The sequence below is a fragment of the Lissotriton vulgaris genome, chromosome 3_1 (genome assembly GCF_964263255.1).
Source record: "Lissotriton vulgaris chromosome 3_1, aLisVul1.2, whole genome shotgun sequence".
Lineage (NCBI taxonomy): Eukaryota > Metazoa > Chordata > Amphibia > Caudata > Salamandridae > Lissotriton > Lissotriton vulgaris.
The window spans coordinates 297,742,583-297,757,934 of NC_141689.1; the positions used below are offsets into that span (position 1 = coordinate 297,742,583).

General features: G+C 45.6%; 1 protein-coding gene across 1 annotated transcript in view; it reads right to left on the bottom strand.

Moving 5' to 3' along the window:
• CCBE1 (collagen and calcium binding EGF domains 1) overlaps positions 1-5,523 on the bottom strand; it is an 824,981-nt gene extending 819,458 nt beyond the window's left edge. The window contains exons 1-2 of the mRNA XM_086960489.1: positions 4,903-5,523; positions 3,917-3,997 (exon numbers count right to left, since the gene is read on the bottom strand). Coding sequence (XP_086816615.1) covers positions 3,917-3,997; positions 4,903-5,018 — 197 coding nt within the window. The 5' untranslated portion in view covers positions 5,019-5,523. The remainder of the gene's footprint in view (positions 1-3,916; positions 3,998-4,902) is intronic.
• Positions 5,524-15,352: the final 9,829 nt, after the last annotated feature.

Genomic DNA, 15,352 nt, shown 5'->3' on the forward strand with positions numbered 1-15,352 from the left:
CCTTCCTAGAGATTAGAGAGCAATATAGCCTAGAACCTGTTCTTGATGTCATCCAGCCTCCCCTTGCGAAAAAGCTGTATCTACAATTCAGGCACGGAGTATTGCCACTTCGCTCCCTGACAAATAACTGGGGGGGGGACTCTAACTCAGGGTTGTCCGGCTTGCAACCACATTTCGGAGACAGTTCAACATGTGCTTTTTTTTGATCTGCATACAAGAAGGCTAGAGGCCGATGGATAGTACAGATACGCAGAAACCTTGGAACAAACCACTGTGCGGAGGCCTATAGGATTTTAAAATATGACACTAGTATGCCTATTGCGCATTCTGTCTCCCGATGCCTATTCTCCATGTGATGTGCGCGCCAACTACTGTCTTTCCATACGCAATACTCTACGCATAGTGACCATGAGCCGTCAAGGCTCACCCCAGGAGGAGGTAGCGGGAATGGAACTCAGATGCGGTATGGTGCATTAATAAGGACATATTCGATATCTGCTGGTCAGAACAATATATTTCAAACAGAACAGGGGGATGATTTAGAGGAGTGCAGACTTTTATTTCTTTATTTATTCATTTTTGGGAAATTTTAGAGAGTGTAACATATACCATGACACGGGTCTCTCACAGCTTTAGGCAAAAACAGAACGCAAAAGGTGGGAGAGATGCCTTAAAGTGTGAAAAGCGAAGTCTTCAGAAGTTTGCAGAACTTGAAAGGTTAATGGTCTCCACGGATATTTAGTGGTAGCCAATTTAATGTAAGAGCGTCTTGCACTCGGAAAGCTCAGTCACCCCATCCCTGGAATTGGAATTTAGGAGCACAAACATGATTCACAGATCTAAATGTTCGATATGGAATGAAACCTCACAAATGAGCTTCATGAAGCAGAGTCTGCCCTCTTCGTCCCTACATTAAGAACATCTGACGTCTCTGCATCCTAAGTGTCCTGTGAAGTGATAATGAACTGCTGGCCACCCTATTTTCTACTGTAAATATGGGCCAACAGAATCTCAGTGTGCCATGTTTTGATGTTAATTACATAGGTGGGCCTCGTGAAACCAAGACTATACAACTACTTGGCATTTAGAACTGTGCACCCACAACATTATCATTCGTGATACCTGTTCTGCTACTCAGGCTTTCCCTTGAACAATGCAAGACACACAAAACAAGGGAAGGGCTTTTATCAAAAATCGACAAAACACTGACACATGAATTCAGCACAATACTTGTGGAGCAGAGTTGCTCAATTTCAGAGGCACGCTTTCATCTTACTTTTTTCAACTGAAAGCACTTTGCCTGGTGACACTTTTGACCCCCTGCTACAATAATAAAAGCCAGATAACAAGCTCCAGAATGCACCATGTTGTTGGCTAAAAATCCAGGGCTTGCTGAAGGGGTCACAAGTGACATTATGCTACTTGGCAGCTATGATTAAGAGCAAATTTGGCTACTGCAACACCAAAAGCACTTTGAAGCATTCTTTTGACGTGACCGAGAGCACGCAAGTGTGTAGTGCTTTCACTGGTCCATGGTTGACTGCACTAAAACAGCAAAGCAACCTGCCGTTCCGAAAACTAGATATAAAATAGGGAAACTGATCCAGAGATACAGATGTGTCAAAACTTCTCACTCACACTTTCAATGCATTACAGAACATTGGCCCAGCACACCTAAATAATTGCATCAGTTTTCGCAAGCCTTCGAGACACCTCTGCCCATCCGCACTACTACTCGCACAAATCCCACAAATACGGAAACCCGATGCGGAGGTTGAGCCTTCTCCTACATCGCTCCTAAAATGTGGAATGACCTAGCCCCTATCAGTGGCATAACATAGGCCCCCGCAGCCCCCACAGCCCGGCAGCACCCGCGGTTTGGAGAGGCCCCTAAGCTCCAGGGGGCCTCCACAGCACAATTCCCTGGCCGGAGAGCTCCTCAATTGAGTCCGGAGGGGGGCCCCTTAAGATGCGTTACACAAATGGCCCCTACACGTAAGAGCCGCCTCCTCCTCACTTCTTCACTCCGGTAAGCGGAGGAGCGTCACCGCACTAACCAAAATGCCCCCAAGCCCTAGAAATGAAAAATAAAATGGCAATGAAGGTAATTTATTGCCATTTTTTTTCCTTCGCCCACCCCGAACCAAGAGTCAGAACGGGGTGGGTCTTACTGAGAGCAGCAGCAGAGAGAAGGGTGGGCTGCTGGGCACTTAATTTCAAAGTGGGCATGTCCCTTTGGCTGACCATCTTGCGATGCCCAGCCAGACATGCGCACTTTGAAACCTCTAACCAAGCAGTATTAAGACAGCTGGGTTAGAGCAAGTGCAGGCCTGCAGTGCCCTCAGGAGTGCTCCAATCCTGGCGCTGCTCTCATGCTGGATGAGAGCAGTGCCAGGATTGGTTAAGGCACTACACTGGGTCCTGCGCTGAACACCAGAGTGCAGGTGGAAGACGTGCAGTGAGGAGGAGGACGTGTCGCAGGTGAGTGGACTTTAATTTATTTTTTACCCACCATCCATTTGCCCGTTCACCACTCCCCATAGATACCAGCCGCCACCACAAGAAGCTGAAGACCTGACTTTTCGAGTAGTCTCACTAGGCCCTAGGTGTGCGTAGACTCACATCTGCTCAGCACCAGGATCCCATCCCGGGTGATAGCAGGCTCTACGAATCTGCATACCACAACAACATAACATCTTTAGGAGCACATTCAACAGACAACATTCCGAAAGAAAAGTACACGTGGGTTTCTGTTAAAAAAAAAAGCAAGAAAACTCTAAAAGAATATTTCAGATGTTCAACAGTTAAAGTATTGCTCTCCACACGTGAGGTTGGACATCCACGTTCTGATCAGCTAGCCCGGCATTTCCTGCTCAGCAGAAGCTGCATCAAATATGTTCCAGGAATGCAGCTCTCAAGAGCAGTCGGGTGCACTGCCAAATATCCAGCAGGCCAGGCCTCCAGCAGGCCACAGATACCGAGCAACAAAGGCAAACAACCGCTGACACTGCCAGCCAAACGCTGCAAATTATCTCTGCTTATAATTTGCTCTACTCTTTTTTTTCTGTACACAACAAGCAAACAGTTTAAAAATGGGTCCCCTGCCAACACGAAAGACACAAGTGTTCACTTTGAAAATAATATACAGTACACATATGGAAATGGAGTTTACCCTCCAGGAAACACAATTCACACGCAAAAGGGCGATTAACAGCAGAAAGAATAGGTGACATGGGTGTATTGAACTAACAGTGATTTGCCATAAGGAATTCAATCGGCCAGTCCTGCTCTTTCGGGCTTCGTCGCTAAGCATGCTGGGGCTTGTAGTTTCACACCGTAGGTCGGCAAGTAAAACAATTCATAGTGCTATTTTAGCGTCGACCCTCTCACTCTCCTCCCCAAAAATAATAAACAACAGCCTTATTGTGTGAGTTGACAGCTATGTCGCCGCAAGGTCAACTCCCTGTACCCAACGTGTAAGAGTAAGACCATATTTATAACGGAAATCTACAGTACAAGTCCCAGAATGCAAAGCGTCGAAGCGATGTCTGTAAAAGGCTAGCAGTAGCCAAATGCGTCACATTTGGTGTGAGGCTACTTGACAGGATTGCAGAACAGAGTAGGTTTCAGGGGCTTTCTAACAGACAATTCATACAAAAACACTGCCTTTGGGCTTGAAAAGGATCGCAAATAATAATAAAAAGTGCCGGAAAATGGATTTGACCTTCAGAAAACCCTCCTCTACCCACTGTTTCCTGCTGCGCTCTACTCCTGGTGATACCGCCAGCCTGGACTCACTTGCCTTTATTTCCGGCGAAAATCAATGTTTCCAGTTTTTTGTATTGAAATTGTTCGTGGAGAAAATATAGTTGTTTTTCTCCCATGGTTTTTAAATGAAACGTTGAAAGTGTCCTACCTGAAACACGTGGTCAGCTCCCCGGTGGTTTTTAAGCAGGGGTACTTGGTTGTCGCTATCTTATTTTCTGAACACATCTCCCTGAAAGGGAATATATATATACAATCTTGTTAATCCAATTAGTTTTAGAACCATCAAACTGGAAACTTTCTCACATGGTGTAAAATGTGTAAAACAAAAAAGCTTTATTGTTAGAGTTGTGCCTTCGTTGTTTGCAGTTCTACAACATGGTTATGTAAAGTATTTTCAGTTTCTCGACTGCTATTTGGGGAGGGCGCTGTACATCTAAAAATACACAAGGGAGGGAGAGCCGGAACACATCTAGAAGGACCCCTCAAATGATGATTAAGTGCGACTTATGCTCTGCAAAGGTCGCATGCCAAGACCTGGCAGGATTTGGACTTCTCGCCTTTCCCTGGACACTGAGAAGCGTTCGTCAGCAGCAGCGCGGGGCTGTCCGAAGATTACAAATCACCTTCACTATAACCAATCATATAGGAAAAGACCATACATGCATGGCGTTAAAAGTCAAACCAAGCATGCGGATGCAAATAAAAAATTGCACACACTCACAAAGGTTCAGGTTAGGGTTAGATAGGTGTGTACTGCTGCCAAGGTGTGTGTATATATATATATATATATATATATATATATATATATATATATATATATATATATATATATATATATATATATATATATATATATATATATACAGATAGATAAAGTGTTCAGAATTAGATGAATAGACAGATAGATAGATAGATAAAGTGTTCAGAATTAGATGAATAGACAGATAGATAGATAGATAAAGTGTTCAGAATTAGATGAATAATAACCTCTTTACTTGCAGTTCACTTTTCTCCCGCGCAACACACATTTTAAACACTACTCACGGGTGTGAGGTTTCCGCCAGGGCAGCACCGCAGCAGGCTGCCGCTAGGGGGCGCTATAGTCTCCCTGCGAGCCTGGTCCTAATCACCCACCTGTCGGAGTCTTCCGCCTCCTCTCTGTAGGTCCAGGCCAGTCCCAGGGCCAGAAGCAGCCAGAGGCAGCCCAGACTGCGGCAGACCCCGCGGCTGAGGGCGCCCCGCTCTCTCATTGGCCCGGGTGAAGGGCGGCAGTGTCTGTCCCAGCGGTCACCTCAGCTTACTCCTGCCTTCCCTTTCCGAAGCGCAGGACCCGGCCGCTAGGGGGCGCTGTTGGAGCAGGATCAAGACGGGGGGCAGAGAGGGAAGCTCTCGCTGCCGGGGTGCCACAGGCAGCGGCAGGACCTCGGGCAGCCCTCCAGTCGTCCGCGTGGAGCCGTGCTTTCATCCAGAAAGATCAAAGCCTTCTACGAAGTTTATTATCGAAACTCCAGCCTCTGTCGGCGCACCTTTCACTCGTTGCCTATCCTTTCTGTTCTCCTCCTTTTTCCACATTTTGTTCCATTTCTTCCCCCTTCATCTATTATTATTTGTACTCCTCCAATGTGCCTTTCTCTTCTCCCTTTTCTTCTTTATTTTAATTCACATCCCTCTTTTTTGTCTTCTTTTCTCCCGTCTTTGCCACTCTATTCACTTCCTCTCATTTGGCTGTGGTTCGCCAGTTGCTCCACTCCCCCCCTCCTCCTCCTGTGACAGGCTGCCCTCTCCGGGATGCTCCCTCGCCTCCTCTCTGCAGGGGGTATGCCTCTCGTCTGACGGGGCACATGGCCATGCGATGCTTGCGATGGGCTGTGTTTGTTTTGGCGGTGACCTGGGGGTAGAGCTGTGCAGGGGGAGGGCGGGCTCCTCCCTCCTTCTATCCACCTCTCACCGGTGCCAGGGTAAGGGGGGGCAGGGAGTTGGGACTGGGAACCCTTGCTGCGAGCATCTCCAAGCGCGTCTCCACTGTGTATGTTCTCCCTTGGGTGGTAAATTGAAATAAAACCTTGCATGACACCTTTTACTGCGCTATACTGGGCACCTACCTTAGCCCTTAACGTTTTAAATTTCGAGGATTTATAAACTTTTTAAAATTGATGTCGTTACTTCTACACAGCTGCGTCAAAGAATTTCACAAACCCGCGTGCGCTGCACTTCAGGACAGCTTAGCTCAGGCTGGGAGGTTGCTGCTTCAGCCTGGAGCCCTGCGGCCGTTTTATGGGTCTGTGGCACCCACGTGCAGTGAGTGCACTTAAGGGAGGGGGGCACCATCCGACGTGCCCTGCCATCACTGGACAGACGGACCTTACCGGGAACAGCGCTGTCACAGGCACTTAACTCTGCCCCCTTCAAAGGGATACGCGCCCCCTCCTCTCTAGAGGACGCCATCCGAAAACAAACAGGGATTAAGTGTGTTCAGTCAAGAAACTGTGTCGGCACTTGTATATTCCCGGCACTTCGTGTCTCTTGTCGCCATGTTACCAAGACATGCAGTATATCACACGGCACACACCGGTGTAAATGGGGACCATCCCAGGGAAAGAGCTCAGTAATGGGAGGCAGACCCTGGCTGGCTGAGCTCTAATGCACCGCAGACCCCCTTAAGCTCGCGCTTCTCCTCACACTGAGCGCAATAATAACCAGGCAAGTAGCACATTACACAGACAAGAAGTGTACCTCAGCCAGCGAGAGGGCAACACTCAGGCTAGATATAGCGCCAAAATGTAGCACCTCTACCGTTTCTGAGCGCTTTAGATTTAACGGCATCGGAAGGATGAATCTGGGTTGTAGGGAGGATTCAAACTCTTGACTCCTAAGGCAGCACGCTTGTGAGGGAGGAGACTTCAGTTCGCTGAGCCACCCTGATCGCTAGAGGAGGTGTGTACCCCACCACCTTCCTCGGGTACTCTTAAAGCCCCTCCCCCTCTTGTTGCAAAGTTGCAAACGATTTATTCTGCCTCTAGTTACCTCGATATATTTGTGAAGACATAGAAAGACAATCAATCCAATGAAAGAGCTTGAACCAAAAACACTGTTTTCTGCCTGTTCATCTCGATGTAAATACGGGAAATGTAAATAGGAAGCTATCCGCCCAGGTCGTTTTATAGCGGTATTTCTTGCAGTTTCACCCAGATTTCCTTAAACCAGTCTTAACTGGTCAACACACTGCTCTATCGGCAAGACCTTCTAGTTGAGACCAGATTATGTTATATTACGAGATCTGTGCCCTTGTTAGAACTGGTTGTTGGTTAAGGTTGGTGTTTTTATTTAACTAACACGTGTCTTCTGTTCTTTCTCATATATAGTCAATTCCTTCTAAAAGCCTTACTCTTCCAAGGGATTCTGGAGAAACCATTTGTAACTGGCAATGTGGAATTTACAGCACAGTAATAAACTTGTCATTTTATTTACTGTGCCTAAAATTTTAATTTTATTTACTAAGCCTACACATTTTTTTGCATCATGGCAGAGCGCATCTGACAGGGACATATTGAGGAAGATACAAGCAAAACATTTTTTTTCATGTGTAAAGCGAGAGTTGTGGCCTTATGGCCAGAGATGCTCACTTTGGAGCTTGTGAGCCAGGTTCGAGTCTCCCTGCTCAGCTTCCTGTGATTCTGGACAAATCATTTAATCTCCCGGTGCCTGCCAAAAATAAATGCGCACTTGTGTAACGTAACTGGTGCTCATGTAAAGCGCCTCAGCACCTCCGGCTCGAGTTAGCGCCATATAAAACTGCTTCAAACAAGAAGGGTAGGGAGGAGAATGAAAACCAACTTTGCTCTCAGGTATCTTGTTAATGGTGGCAACACCAAGCTGTGTCTGGAGAATGTTTTGCTTCGTTGCCCCTTTCATCAGATATAAGAGTCTCTCCCTGCCGTCTCCACTTACCCCGGAAGAGCAATTACCTTCCGTGGTGGGGCGTCATTCACTGCTACTTAGACTTGTCAGCTAGAGACCAAACCGGGCTCTCTTTTTGCTGGCAGGCGGCGGCATTCCTGAAGTGTTTTCGCACAGTCACGCCGCGTGTGTCCTCTGCACTGTTAAGTCAGTGCAGTTGTGCTGCTTTGCGCCCACGTGCCTTTGTTAATACTAAAAAAATCTAGCCCACACCCAGGGGTCATTTGTAGCACAGCAAATTAACTTTGGAAGTTTATGGGCGCGGGAACCCCAAAAACATTTGCACCCATAGGTTGATGAATCATTTCAGCATTAACCCTCAATTTCATAAGGAAATGTGTCCCAAAGATAAGGCACCCCACAGCATAGCAAACTGCAGTCAATCAAGTAGGGACAGACTCAATAATTTAGTTTTAGGGCAATAATAAAACCGGACAGCACCTCTAGAACCATTGGAAAGTCTTCTGGCTAACCACAGAAACCCAGGGTTTTTATACAGCTTTCTTGCATAGGAACTCATCACATTTTGCTAAATCATCATGGTTTGAGCAAAATAATTATGCTCTGAGCAAATTAGACCACAGGTTTATGAAACATCATATTGCCTTTGCACAGGGGTCTACAAACTGGGGGCAGGCCCCCTTAAGGGTGCCTCAAGGGATCCCAGAGAGCACCAGGTTCTGGCCAAAAGAAGCATTATGCTGCTAGTGCTTTGTTTTAAGCTGATAAAAGGAGTGTCAGTAAGCCACTCTGTAATGGGCCACCACTAACATCTTTTGTCATTTATAACCTGGCTGGGTGAAGGTGTCTTAAGGGAAGGGATGCCAAATATTCTTCAAAATCATCACCCCCATTTCTAATAATCAGACTGTGGATACGGTCACATGTTAGTAAGGCCTGGCTGACCAGAATAGTATGTTTGGGCAATCATGTATTTGATTACATTTTTAAAACAGCAACAGAACTTAACTGAAATGTTTAAATAAGTTTAGGCATATTTAAACATTGCCAATTTAATAGAATAGTTGTGAAAAATATAAGGGGGCCCAATGATTTTCTTTCCCACTGTGGGAGGGCGCAGCATTGCAAAGATGGAAGAGCACTGCCTTGGCATCTAAGCCCTATCACACTAAATGAATATTGATTTTGCCCACTCAACTCTAATGTCGTTCAGAGATGGCAGGGCAAACTAGTTTCAAGAATAACACTTTGTTATAGTGAATGAATGAGATTCCGGGAGCTAGTGGAAGGACCATGGGAAATGCAACATTTTGTTTCCCGTGTTTGAAAGTTTTCTTCGAGAGCAGTGAAACCATCGTCCATGGAAATAAACAAACATGACTATTTATTTATTTATTTACTTGAGTTTTATATATCGCTGGCTGTACCCGGAGGTATCAGAGCACTTTACATAAGGACACAGCGAGTTACAAGTTACAAAAGTTTCACAGTAGTTACATAATAGATAAATAAACAATACAGGAGTAAATTAGTGAACACGAAAGTCAGGATAGGAAAGACCAGGGTCAGCAGGTAATACACAGGGAGGAGACCGCAGCGGGGAAGAAAACAAGACAAATTTCCGTGATCCGGCTGGGTAGGTGACGGGCATAGCGGTGTGCCAGGGCCAATCTCCCCTATAGCTGTTGGTGCAGCTCCAACAGGAAGCGGCCAAGTATGCGTTAAGGGCTCTGCCAGAGAAGAGTGAGGATCAGGAGGGAATCAGAAGGCTAGAAACCAAAGACGGGTGGTAGGCGCTGGTGAGGATGGTAAGGTAGGAGAAGGAGTGTGGTGTTGGAAGCCATTTTAGAGTCAGGCACGCCAAGTCTATTAGTCTCCATGGCTCAGTGGCTAGTTGCCACCAGTTCTAAAGTTGGTTAAAAAGCACAGCGCCAAAAATCCTGGAAGAAGCATCAGGACCTGGTCTCCGAAGGCGGCTGGAAGGGTGCCAGTGTAGCATTCTCAGGCAGCAGCGATCATCTGGGATTACATGACGCTTCCGTGAGGTGCTAGTTGTGTGCTGTTCTTTGTTCTGCCATTGAGAACGAGCAGCTCTGGAAACCCAGCTCTTAGTCACCTTGGAGAGGGTGGATCGGTAGCCATGCACCGGGCCGCAGGTGATAGCATGGGGAGCAGCAGCGTGTCTAGCAGCATTTGAGGGGGTGTTCACCGTGCAGTGCAGCAGCGCACAGCCTGTGTCTGTGTACTTCCAGGCCAGGGGCACGTTCCCCACGACGGCCGTGAGGGAAACCGCAGGGCAAAATTCATGCTTGACTGTGTGCTGTTGAAATGATGAACAGTGAACATGCAGGAAACCCCCATTTAGAAAAAGTTGGCATCTTGGCCTGAATTGCAGCCATAACCACGGTTGGGTTGGGATCAAAACTAGGCCAAGACACGCCAAAAAAAGTGTCCCACATTTGCGGATTGCCTTTCCACAAAACACTGACAGAAGAATGTTTTCTTAACTTCACTTAGATAAAAAAAATGCATGGATTAGTTCACACTGGTGAACCACACATGAATACAAGTGAGACCACTTCTGCTCAGCACCCTGCCCTGGCTCACTCTGCATATATTAATGGGCTGGCCCAGCGAGAGAAAGGGAGCAACACCTCCACCCTGTTGGTAAAACGGAGGTAACAGAGGCCCATCCGCCTCCAGAAAGGCCACTCAGGCACTCACTGGACCGCTGCCTGCATCTGAACAGCTCGGGCACCACCCAAATTGGCCCCCTAGTCTGCAATCAATCAATCAATCACAGAAATTTATAGAGCGCACTACTTACCCGGAGGGTCTCAAGGCGCTTGGGGGGGTGGTGCTACTGCTCGAACAGCCAGGTCTTGAGCTTCTTCCTGAAGGAGAGGTGGTCCTGGGTCAGGCGCAGGTCGGGAGGGAGTTCCAGGTCTTGGCGGCCAGGTAGGAGAAGGACCTTCCTCCTGTTGTTGTTCTGCGGATGCGGGGGACGGCGGCGAGGGCGTGACTGGCTGATCGGAGATGGCGTTTGGGAGCGTAGAAGTTGATGCGGTTGTTGAGGTAGCTCGGGCCTTGATCGTGTAGGGCTTTGTGTGCGTGGGTGAGGAGACGGAAGGTGATTCTTTTGTTGACGGAGAGCCAATGCAGGTCTCTCAGATGTCCGGAGATGTGGCTGTGTCGTGGGATGTCGAGGATGAGTCTGGCTGAGGCGTTCTGGATCCGCTGGAGTCTCTTCTGGAGCTTGGCGGTGGTTCCGGCGTAGAGGGCGTTGCCGTAGTCCAGTCGGCTGGTGACGAGGGCCTGGGTGACCGTCTTCCTGGTCTCGGTGGGGATCCACCGGAAGATCTTCCGTAGTATGCGCAGGATGTTGAAGCATGACGAGGAGACGGCGTTGACTTGTCTGGTCATGGTGAGGGAGGAGTCCAGGATGAAGCCCAGGTTGCGTGCGTGGTCTGTCGGTTTGGGTGCGGTGCCCAGGGCGGGGGGCCACCAGGAGTCGTCCCAGGCGGAGGGCGAGGAGCCCAGGATGAGGACTTCCGTCTTGTCTGAGTTCAGTTTCAGGCGGCTGGTCGTCATCCATTCGGCTACGTCTTTCATCCCTTCGTGAAGGTTGGTTCTGGCGGCGGCGGGATCGTTGGTCAGGGAGAGGATCAGCTGGGTGTCGTCAGCGTAGGAGATGATGTTGATGTTGTGTTGGCGTGCGATGGCCGCGAGGGGGCTCATGTAGACGTTGAAGAGGGTGGGGCTCAGCGAGGATCCTTGAGGGACGCCGCAGATGACTTCGGTGGCCTCTGACTTGTACGGTGGTAGGCGGACTTTCTGTGTTCTTCCGTCGAGGAAGGAGATGATCCATTCCAGTGCCTTCTCCTGGATTCCGACGTTGCTGAGGCGCTGCACTCGGCGCCGCGGAGACGTCTAGGAGGATGAGGGCCGCTGTTTCTCCGTTGTCCATCAGGGCTCGGATGTCATCGGTGGCAGCGATGAGGACGGTCTCGGTGCTGTGGTTGGCTCGGAAGCCAGACTGTGAGGGGTCGAGGGATCCATTCGTCTCGAGGAAGGCGGCCAGCTGTTTGTTGACGGTCTTCTCGATGACTTTGGCTGGAAACGGGAGGAGCGAGATGGGGCGGTAATTCTTGAGTTCGGTGGGGTCCGCTGTAGGTTTCTTCAAAAAGAGTGGCCCACAGCTGGAACTCAGATACTGACCCCTCGGCCATTGCCCGAGCTGAGTGCCCGCCTTACCAATCTGACTTTGACGGTAACGTAAGACTGAAAAACACACTTCTTTAAACCTTAGCAAATACAATAGTACGATATCAGTGTGAATATGTACATTTTAGAGAACATTAACTTTCTGCACTTTGTATATAATGCACAAAAACATGAAATGCACAGAAACTTCAACAACCTCTCCCCTCTGATTACTCCATAATCACCCAAACAGCAATTAATCTAACAGTTATCACACAGACTGCATCATTTTCGATTTGATTCAAATCTTCCAACAGCTTCAGTTTATTATAGACTCGATTTCTTGTATCTACCATTTCAATAACATCTTGTTTCCTCTTGGAGGATCTTCTTTGCTCTTAACACCCTCATTTTATAAACATTAGCTCAGAGAATTTGAACAAAAGAAACAGGACAATTGCACAAATCAACACAATGTTTATAGGGGTTAGTATTAACCTAAACATACCACCTCCCAAACAATCAATCCATTTACCAACCATACTAAACCGTCCTATCTCACTAACCCAAGACTCTACTACTTTCCAGAAATCATGCTCTTCTACAGCATAAAAGACATGAAAAATATTACTAATATTACTAACATAAGCATAAAAAAGCCTACTGTTATCGGGAAAGAAGGTACAGCACTTTCTCACCTTCCAAACTCTGCCTTCCTGTGCGAGAAGGATATCTAACACTAAGAGGTTTTCCATCATCATTCTGTGCATATCAATTAGATCAGTTTAATCTGCGTTAGTGCTCGAGCGGTGTTATAGGCACAAGTGTAGATAATCTTCTAATTATCACATAATTCATAGCCACAATATAGATCTATAGATTCAATAATAGCTCCTAATTAGTGTTATAAATGGACCAAAAGAAGTGCAGGTACTCATCAAAACGAGGGCTAGACTGCTGGGGAGTTTGGGGTGGACATAAGGGCAGTGCTAAAAGCAGGACAAGGGGTGTGGCTGAATTTTAGACCTTTCCAGGCATTTTATGCAAGAAATCTGCATGCATTGTTAGAATATTGGATGTATCTGTCCATTAGTTTTTTTATACTAATAACCATTTTTACAGCACTTGTTTGTAAGTTTGGTACTATCCAAAGTAACCCTTTTTAAGCAAACTTGAAAAATGAAAAGATTGAGGAAAAACAAGTAAGGTTATATATATATATATATATATATATATATATATATATATATATATATATATATATATATATATATATATATATATATATATATATGAGAAAGGCTACCCCGCTGGCCGAAACGCGTCATCTTGTCCATTTTATTTGCGCATATGGCTGAATAAAAGTCACTGTTGCCCGCAGTGAATGAAAAGGAATTTGAAAGAGTCCGTTTTTCTCTTCGTGGTGGGTTCAAACACCGGAGCGGTAATTGGATATATATATATATATATATATATATATATATATATATATATATATATATATATATATATAAGACTCCACACAGCCTCCAGCAAGCAACGCCAGCGATGAAGGAGACGGACCACCAGGCTCAGGTACAATGTTTTTATTTAACCACAACAGAGAACAGCTACGCGTTTCGGGCTTAAAGCCCTTGTTCACACTGTAATTGCGCGGGTCTGTTTCTTAGGATTAGTGAATGATTGCCTTCAAAAAAGCGAGCAATTAATCAGACACTCTGTTCATTCTTGGCAATAGTGGGTGTTTCTGTCTAAATTAGAAATCAGAGTTGCTTTCCAAGGGACATACTTTGTGTAACTTCAGTTTATATGGTTGAAAAAGTGTTCGTGGACAGAGTAAACATGTTGCACATGTGATTTTAGATGAATAAATATATCTACTGGGTTATCTGAATACACTCTGTGTAATTAAAATATACAAAGAAAGTATTATCCTGGTGCACTTGATTTTCATACCCCTGACGAAGGGTCATGTTGTTATGGACCCGAAATGCATTGGGTGGATTGAACCATTTAAAAATCACGCAATGACTTCATAAGAATGGAATTATGTTTGTCAGAAACTTCCGTTTAAACGTATACAACGCATCAACTGCTAAAATTTGAATTAAGAAAATAAAACTGATGAACTTGGAGTAGAAACTTCGTTTTCTTTGTTAAATGAGTGCTCAGCCTCGAGGATAGTGTGTTCTACCCTCAACATTCACTGATAATTAAAATATACACCATTATCTGTAGCACAGCACACAGGTTGAAAAAGTGCCTCTGTTTTATAAGTTGAATTGCTTTTAATCCGTTGTTGACATTACTTTTCAGTATTTATGGCGATCCCATGTATGTTAATTTAGATAACATATTACATGCCTCATATACTATACATAGTCAATGTGAAATGTATTCTTGCATTTTTAACTATCAATAAAAAAAAGCAACAAACATTCACATCACGTTACAAATGGCAAGAGTGTCTGTCTGAATCAAAATATGACTACTGCCATGAAATCCCGCTCAAGAGATGAGGCTTATTACAAATTGAACATATTTTCTGTGCTTGTACCAAAATAACTTGTACCAATGATCACCTGGGGGTGCAAAATAGATGAAAAATTTCAGTTTTGCTGCTTTAGCCATCCGATCACAGAGTGCAATAAATTGCAACCATGAGTGTGAGTTACACACATGTACCTAGTCATGAATTACATTTATTGGCTTTTGATAAAAATGCAGCCATATACTTCCTTGTGGCATGTAACCCCAGATGGTTTAGCACTGGCTGCATCGCTTTTCAAAGAGCATCTCACATTTTTTACTGGGCTTCCCTCCTTCTCTTCTTTTCAAGGTCGATAAACAGGGATCAGTGAGTTTGGTAATAAGATCCCATATTATTCACACATGAAAATAGACAATACAGTTGTATAACAACGGCTAGAAATAGTGAAAGCAAGCACAAGAGTAATTCTGTGTTTAGAGCTAAAAACAACAGAACACGTTTAGCATGCGCAGGCAGTCACTCACGCTCGCCAAATTTGCGCTTAGGGTAGAATTTTTCCCAACCTACTGCTGGCATAAAGTGCTATTTTTTTAGTGAAAAAATATACGCTTTCATACAAAATGGATGCGAGGATGCATTTTAAGCTAAGAAATTGAGCTAAAGGCAGCAGAACACAGATAGCGAGCATATTGCAGTAGGGTTTTTTTCCCAAAAATTATGCGAGACAGAGTAATCGCACAACTATCGCTAATTCCATGTCAAAGAGTAACACAGAATTACTAAAATTACTTTGAATACTCTGGTGTAATTGAAATTACAATACAACAATAAATACTCCAAAGGAGACCCACTCTGAAATCCACTGGATCAATGTGGGTAATGATATTGAGGATAGACCCTACGGGTTGGGTGAGATTATACAACTAAACACTTAGGGTGTGTGTGATATGCTAATCATACCTATATGGTGAT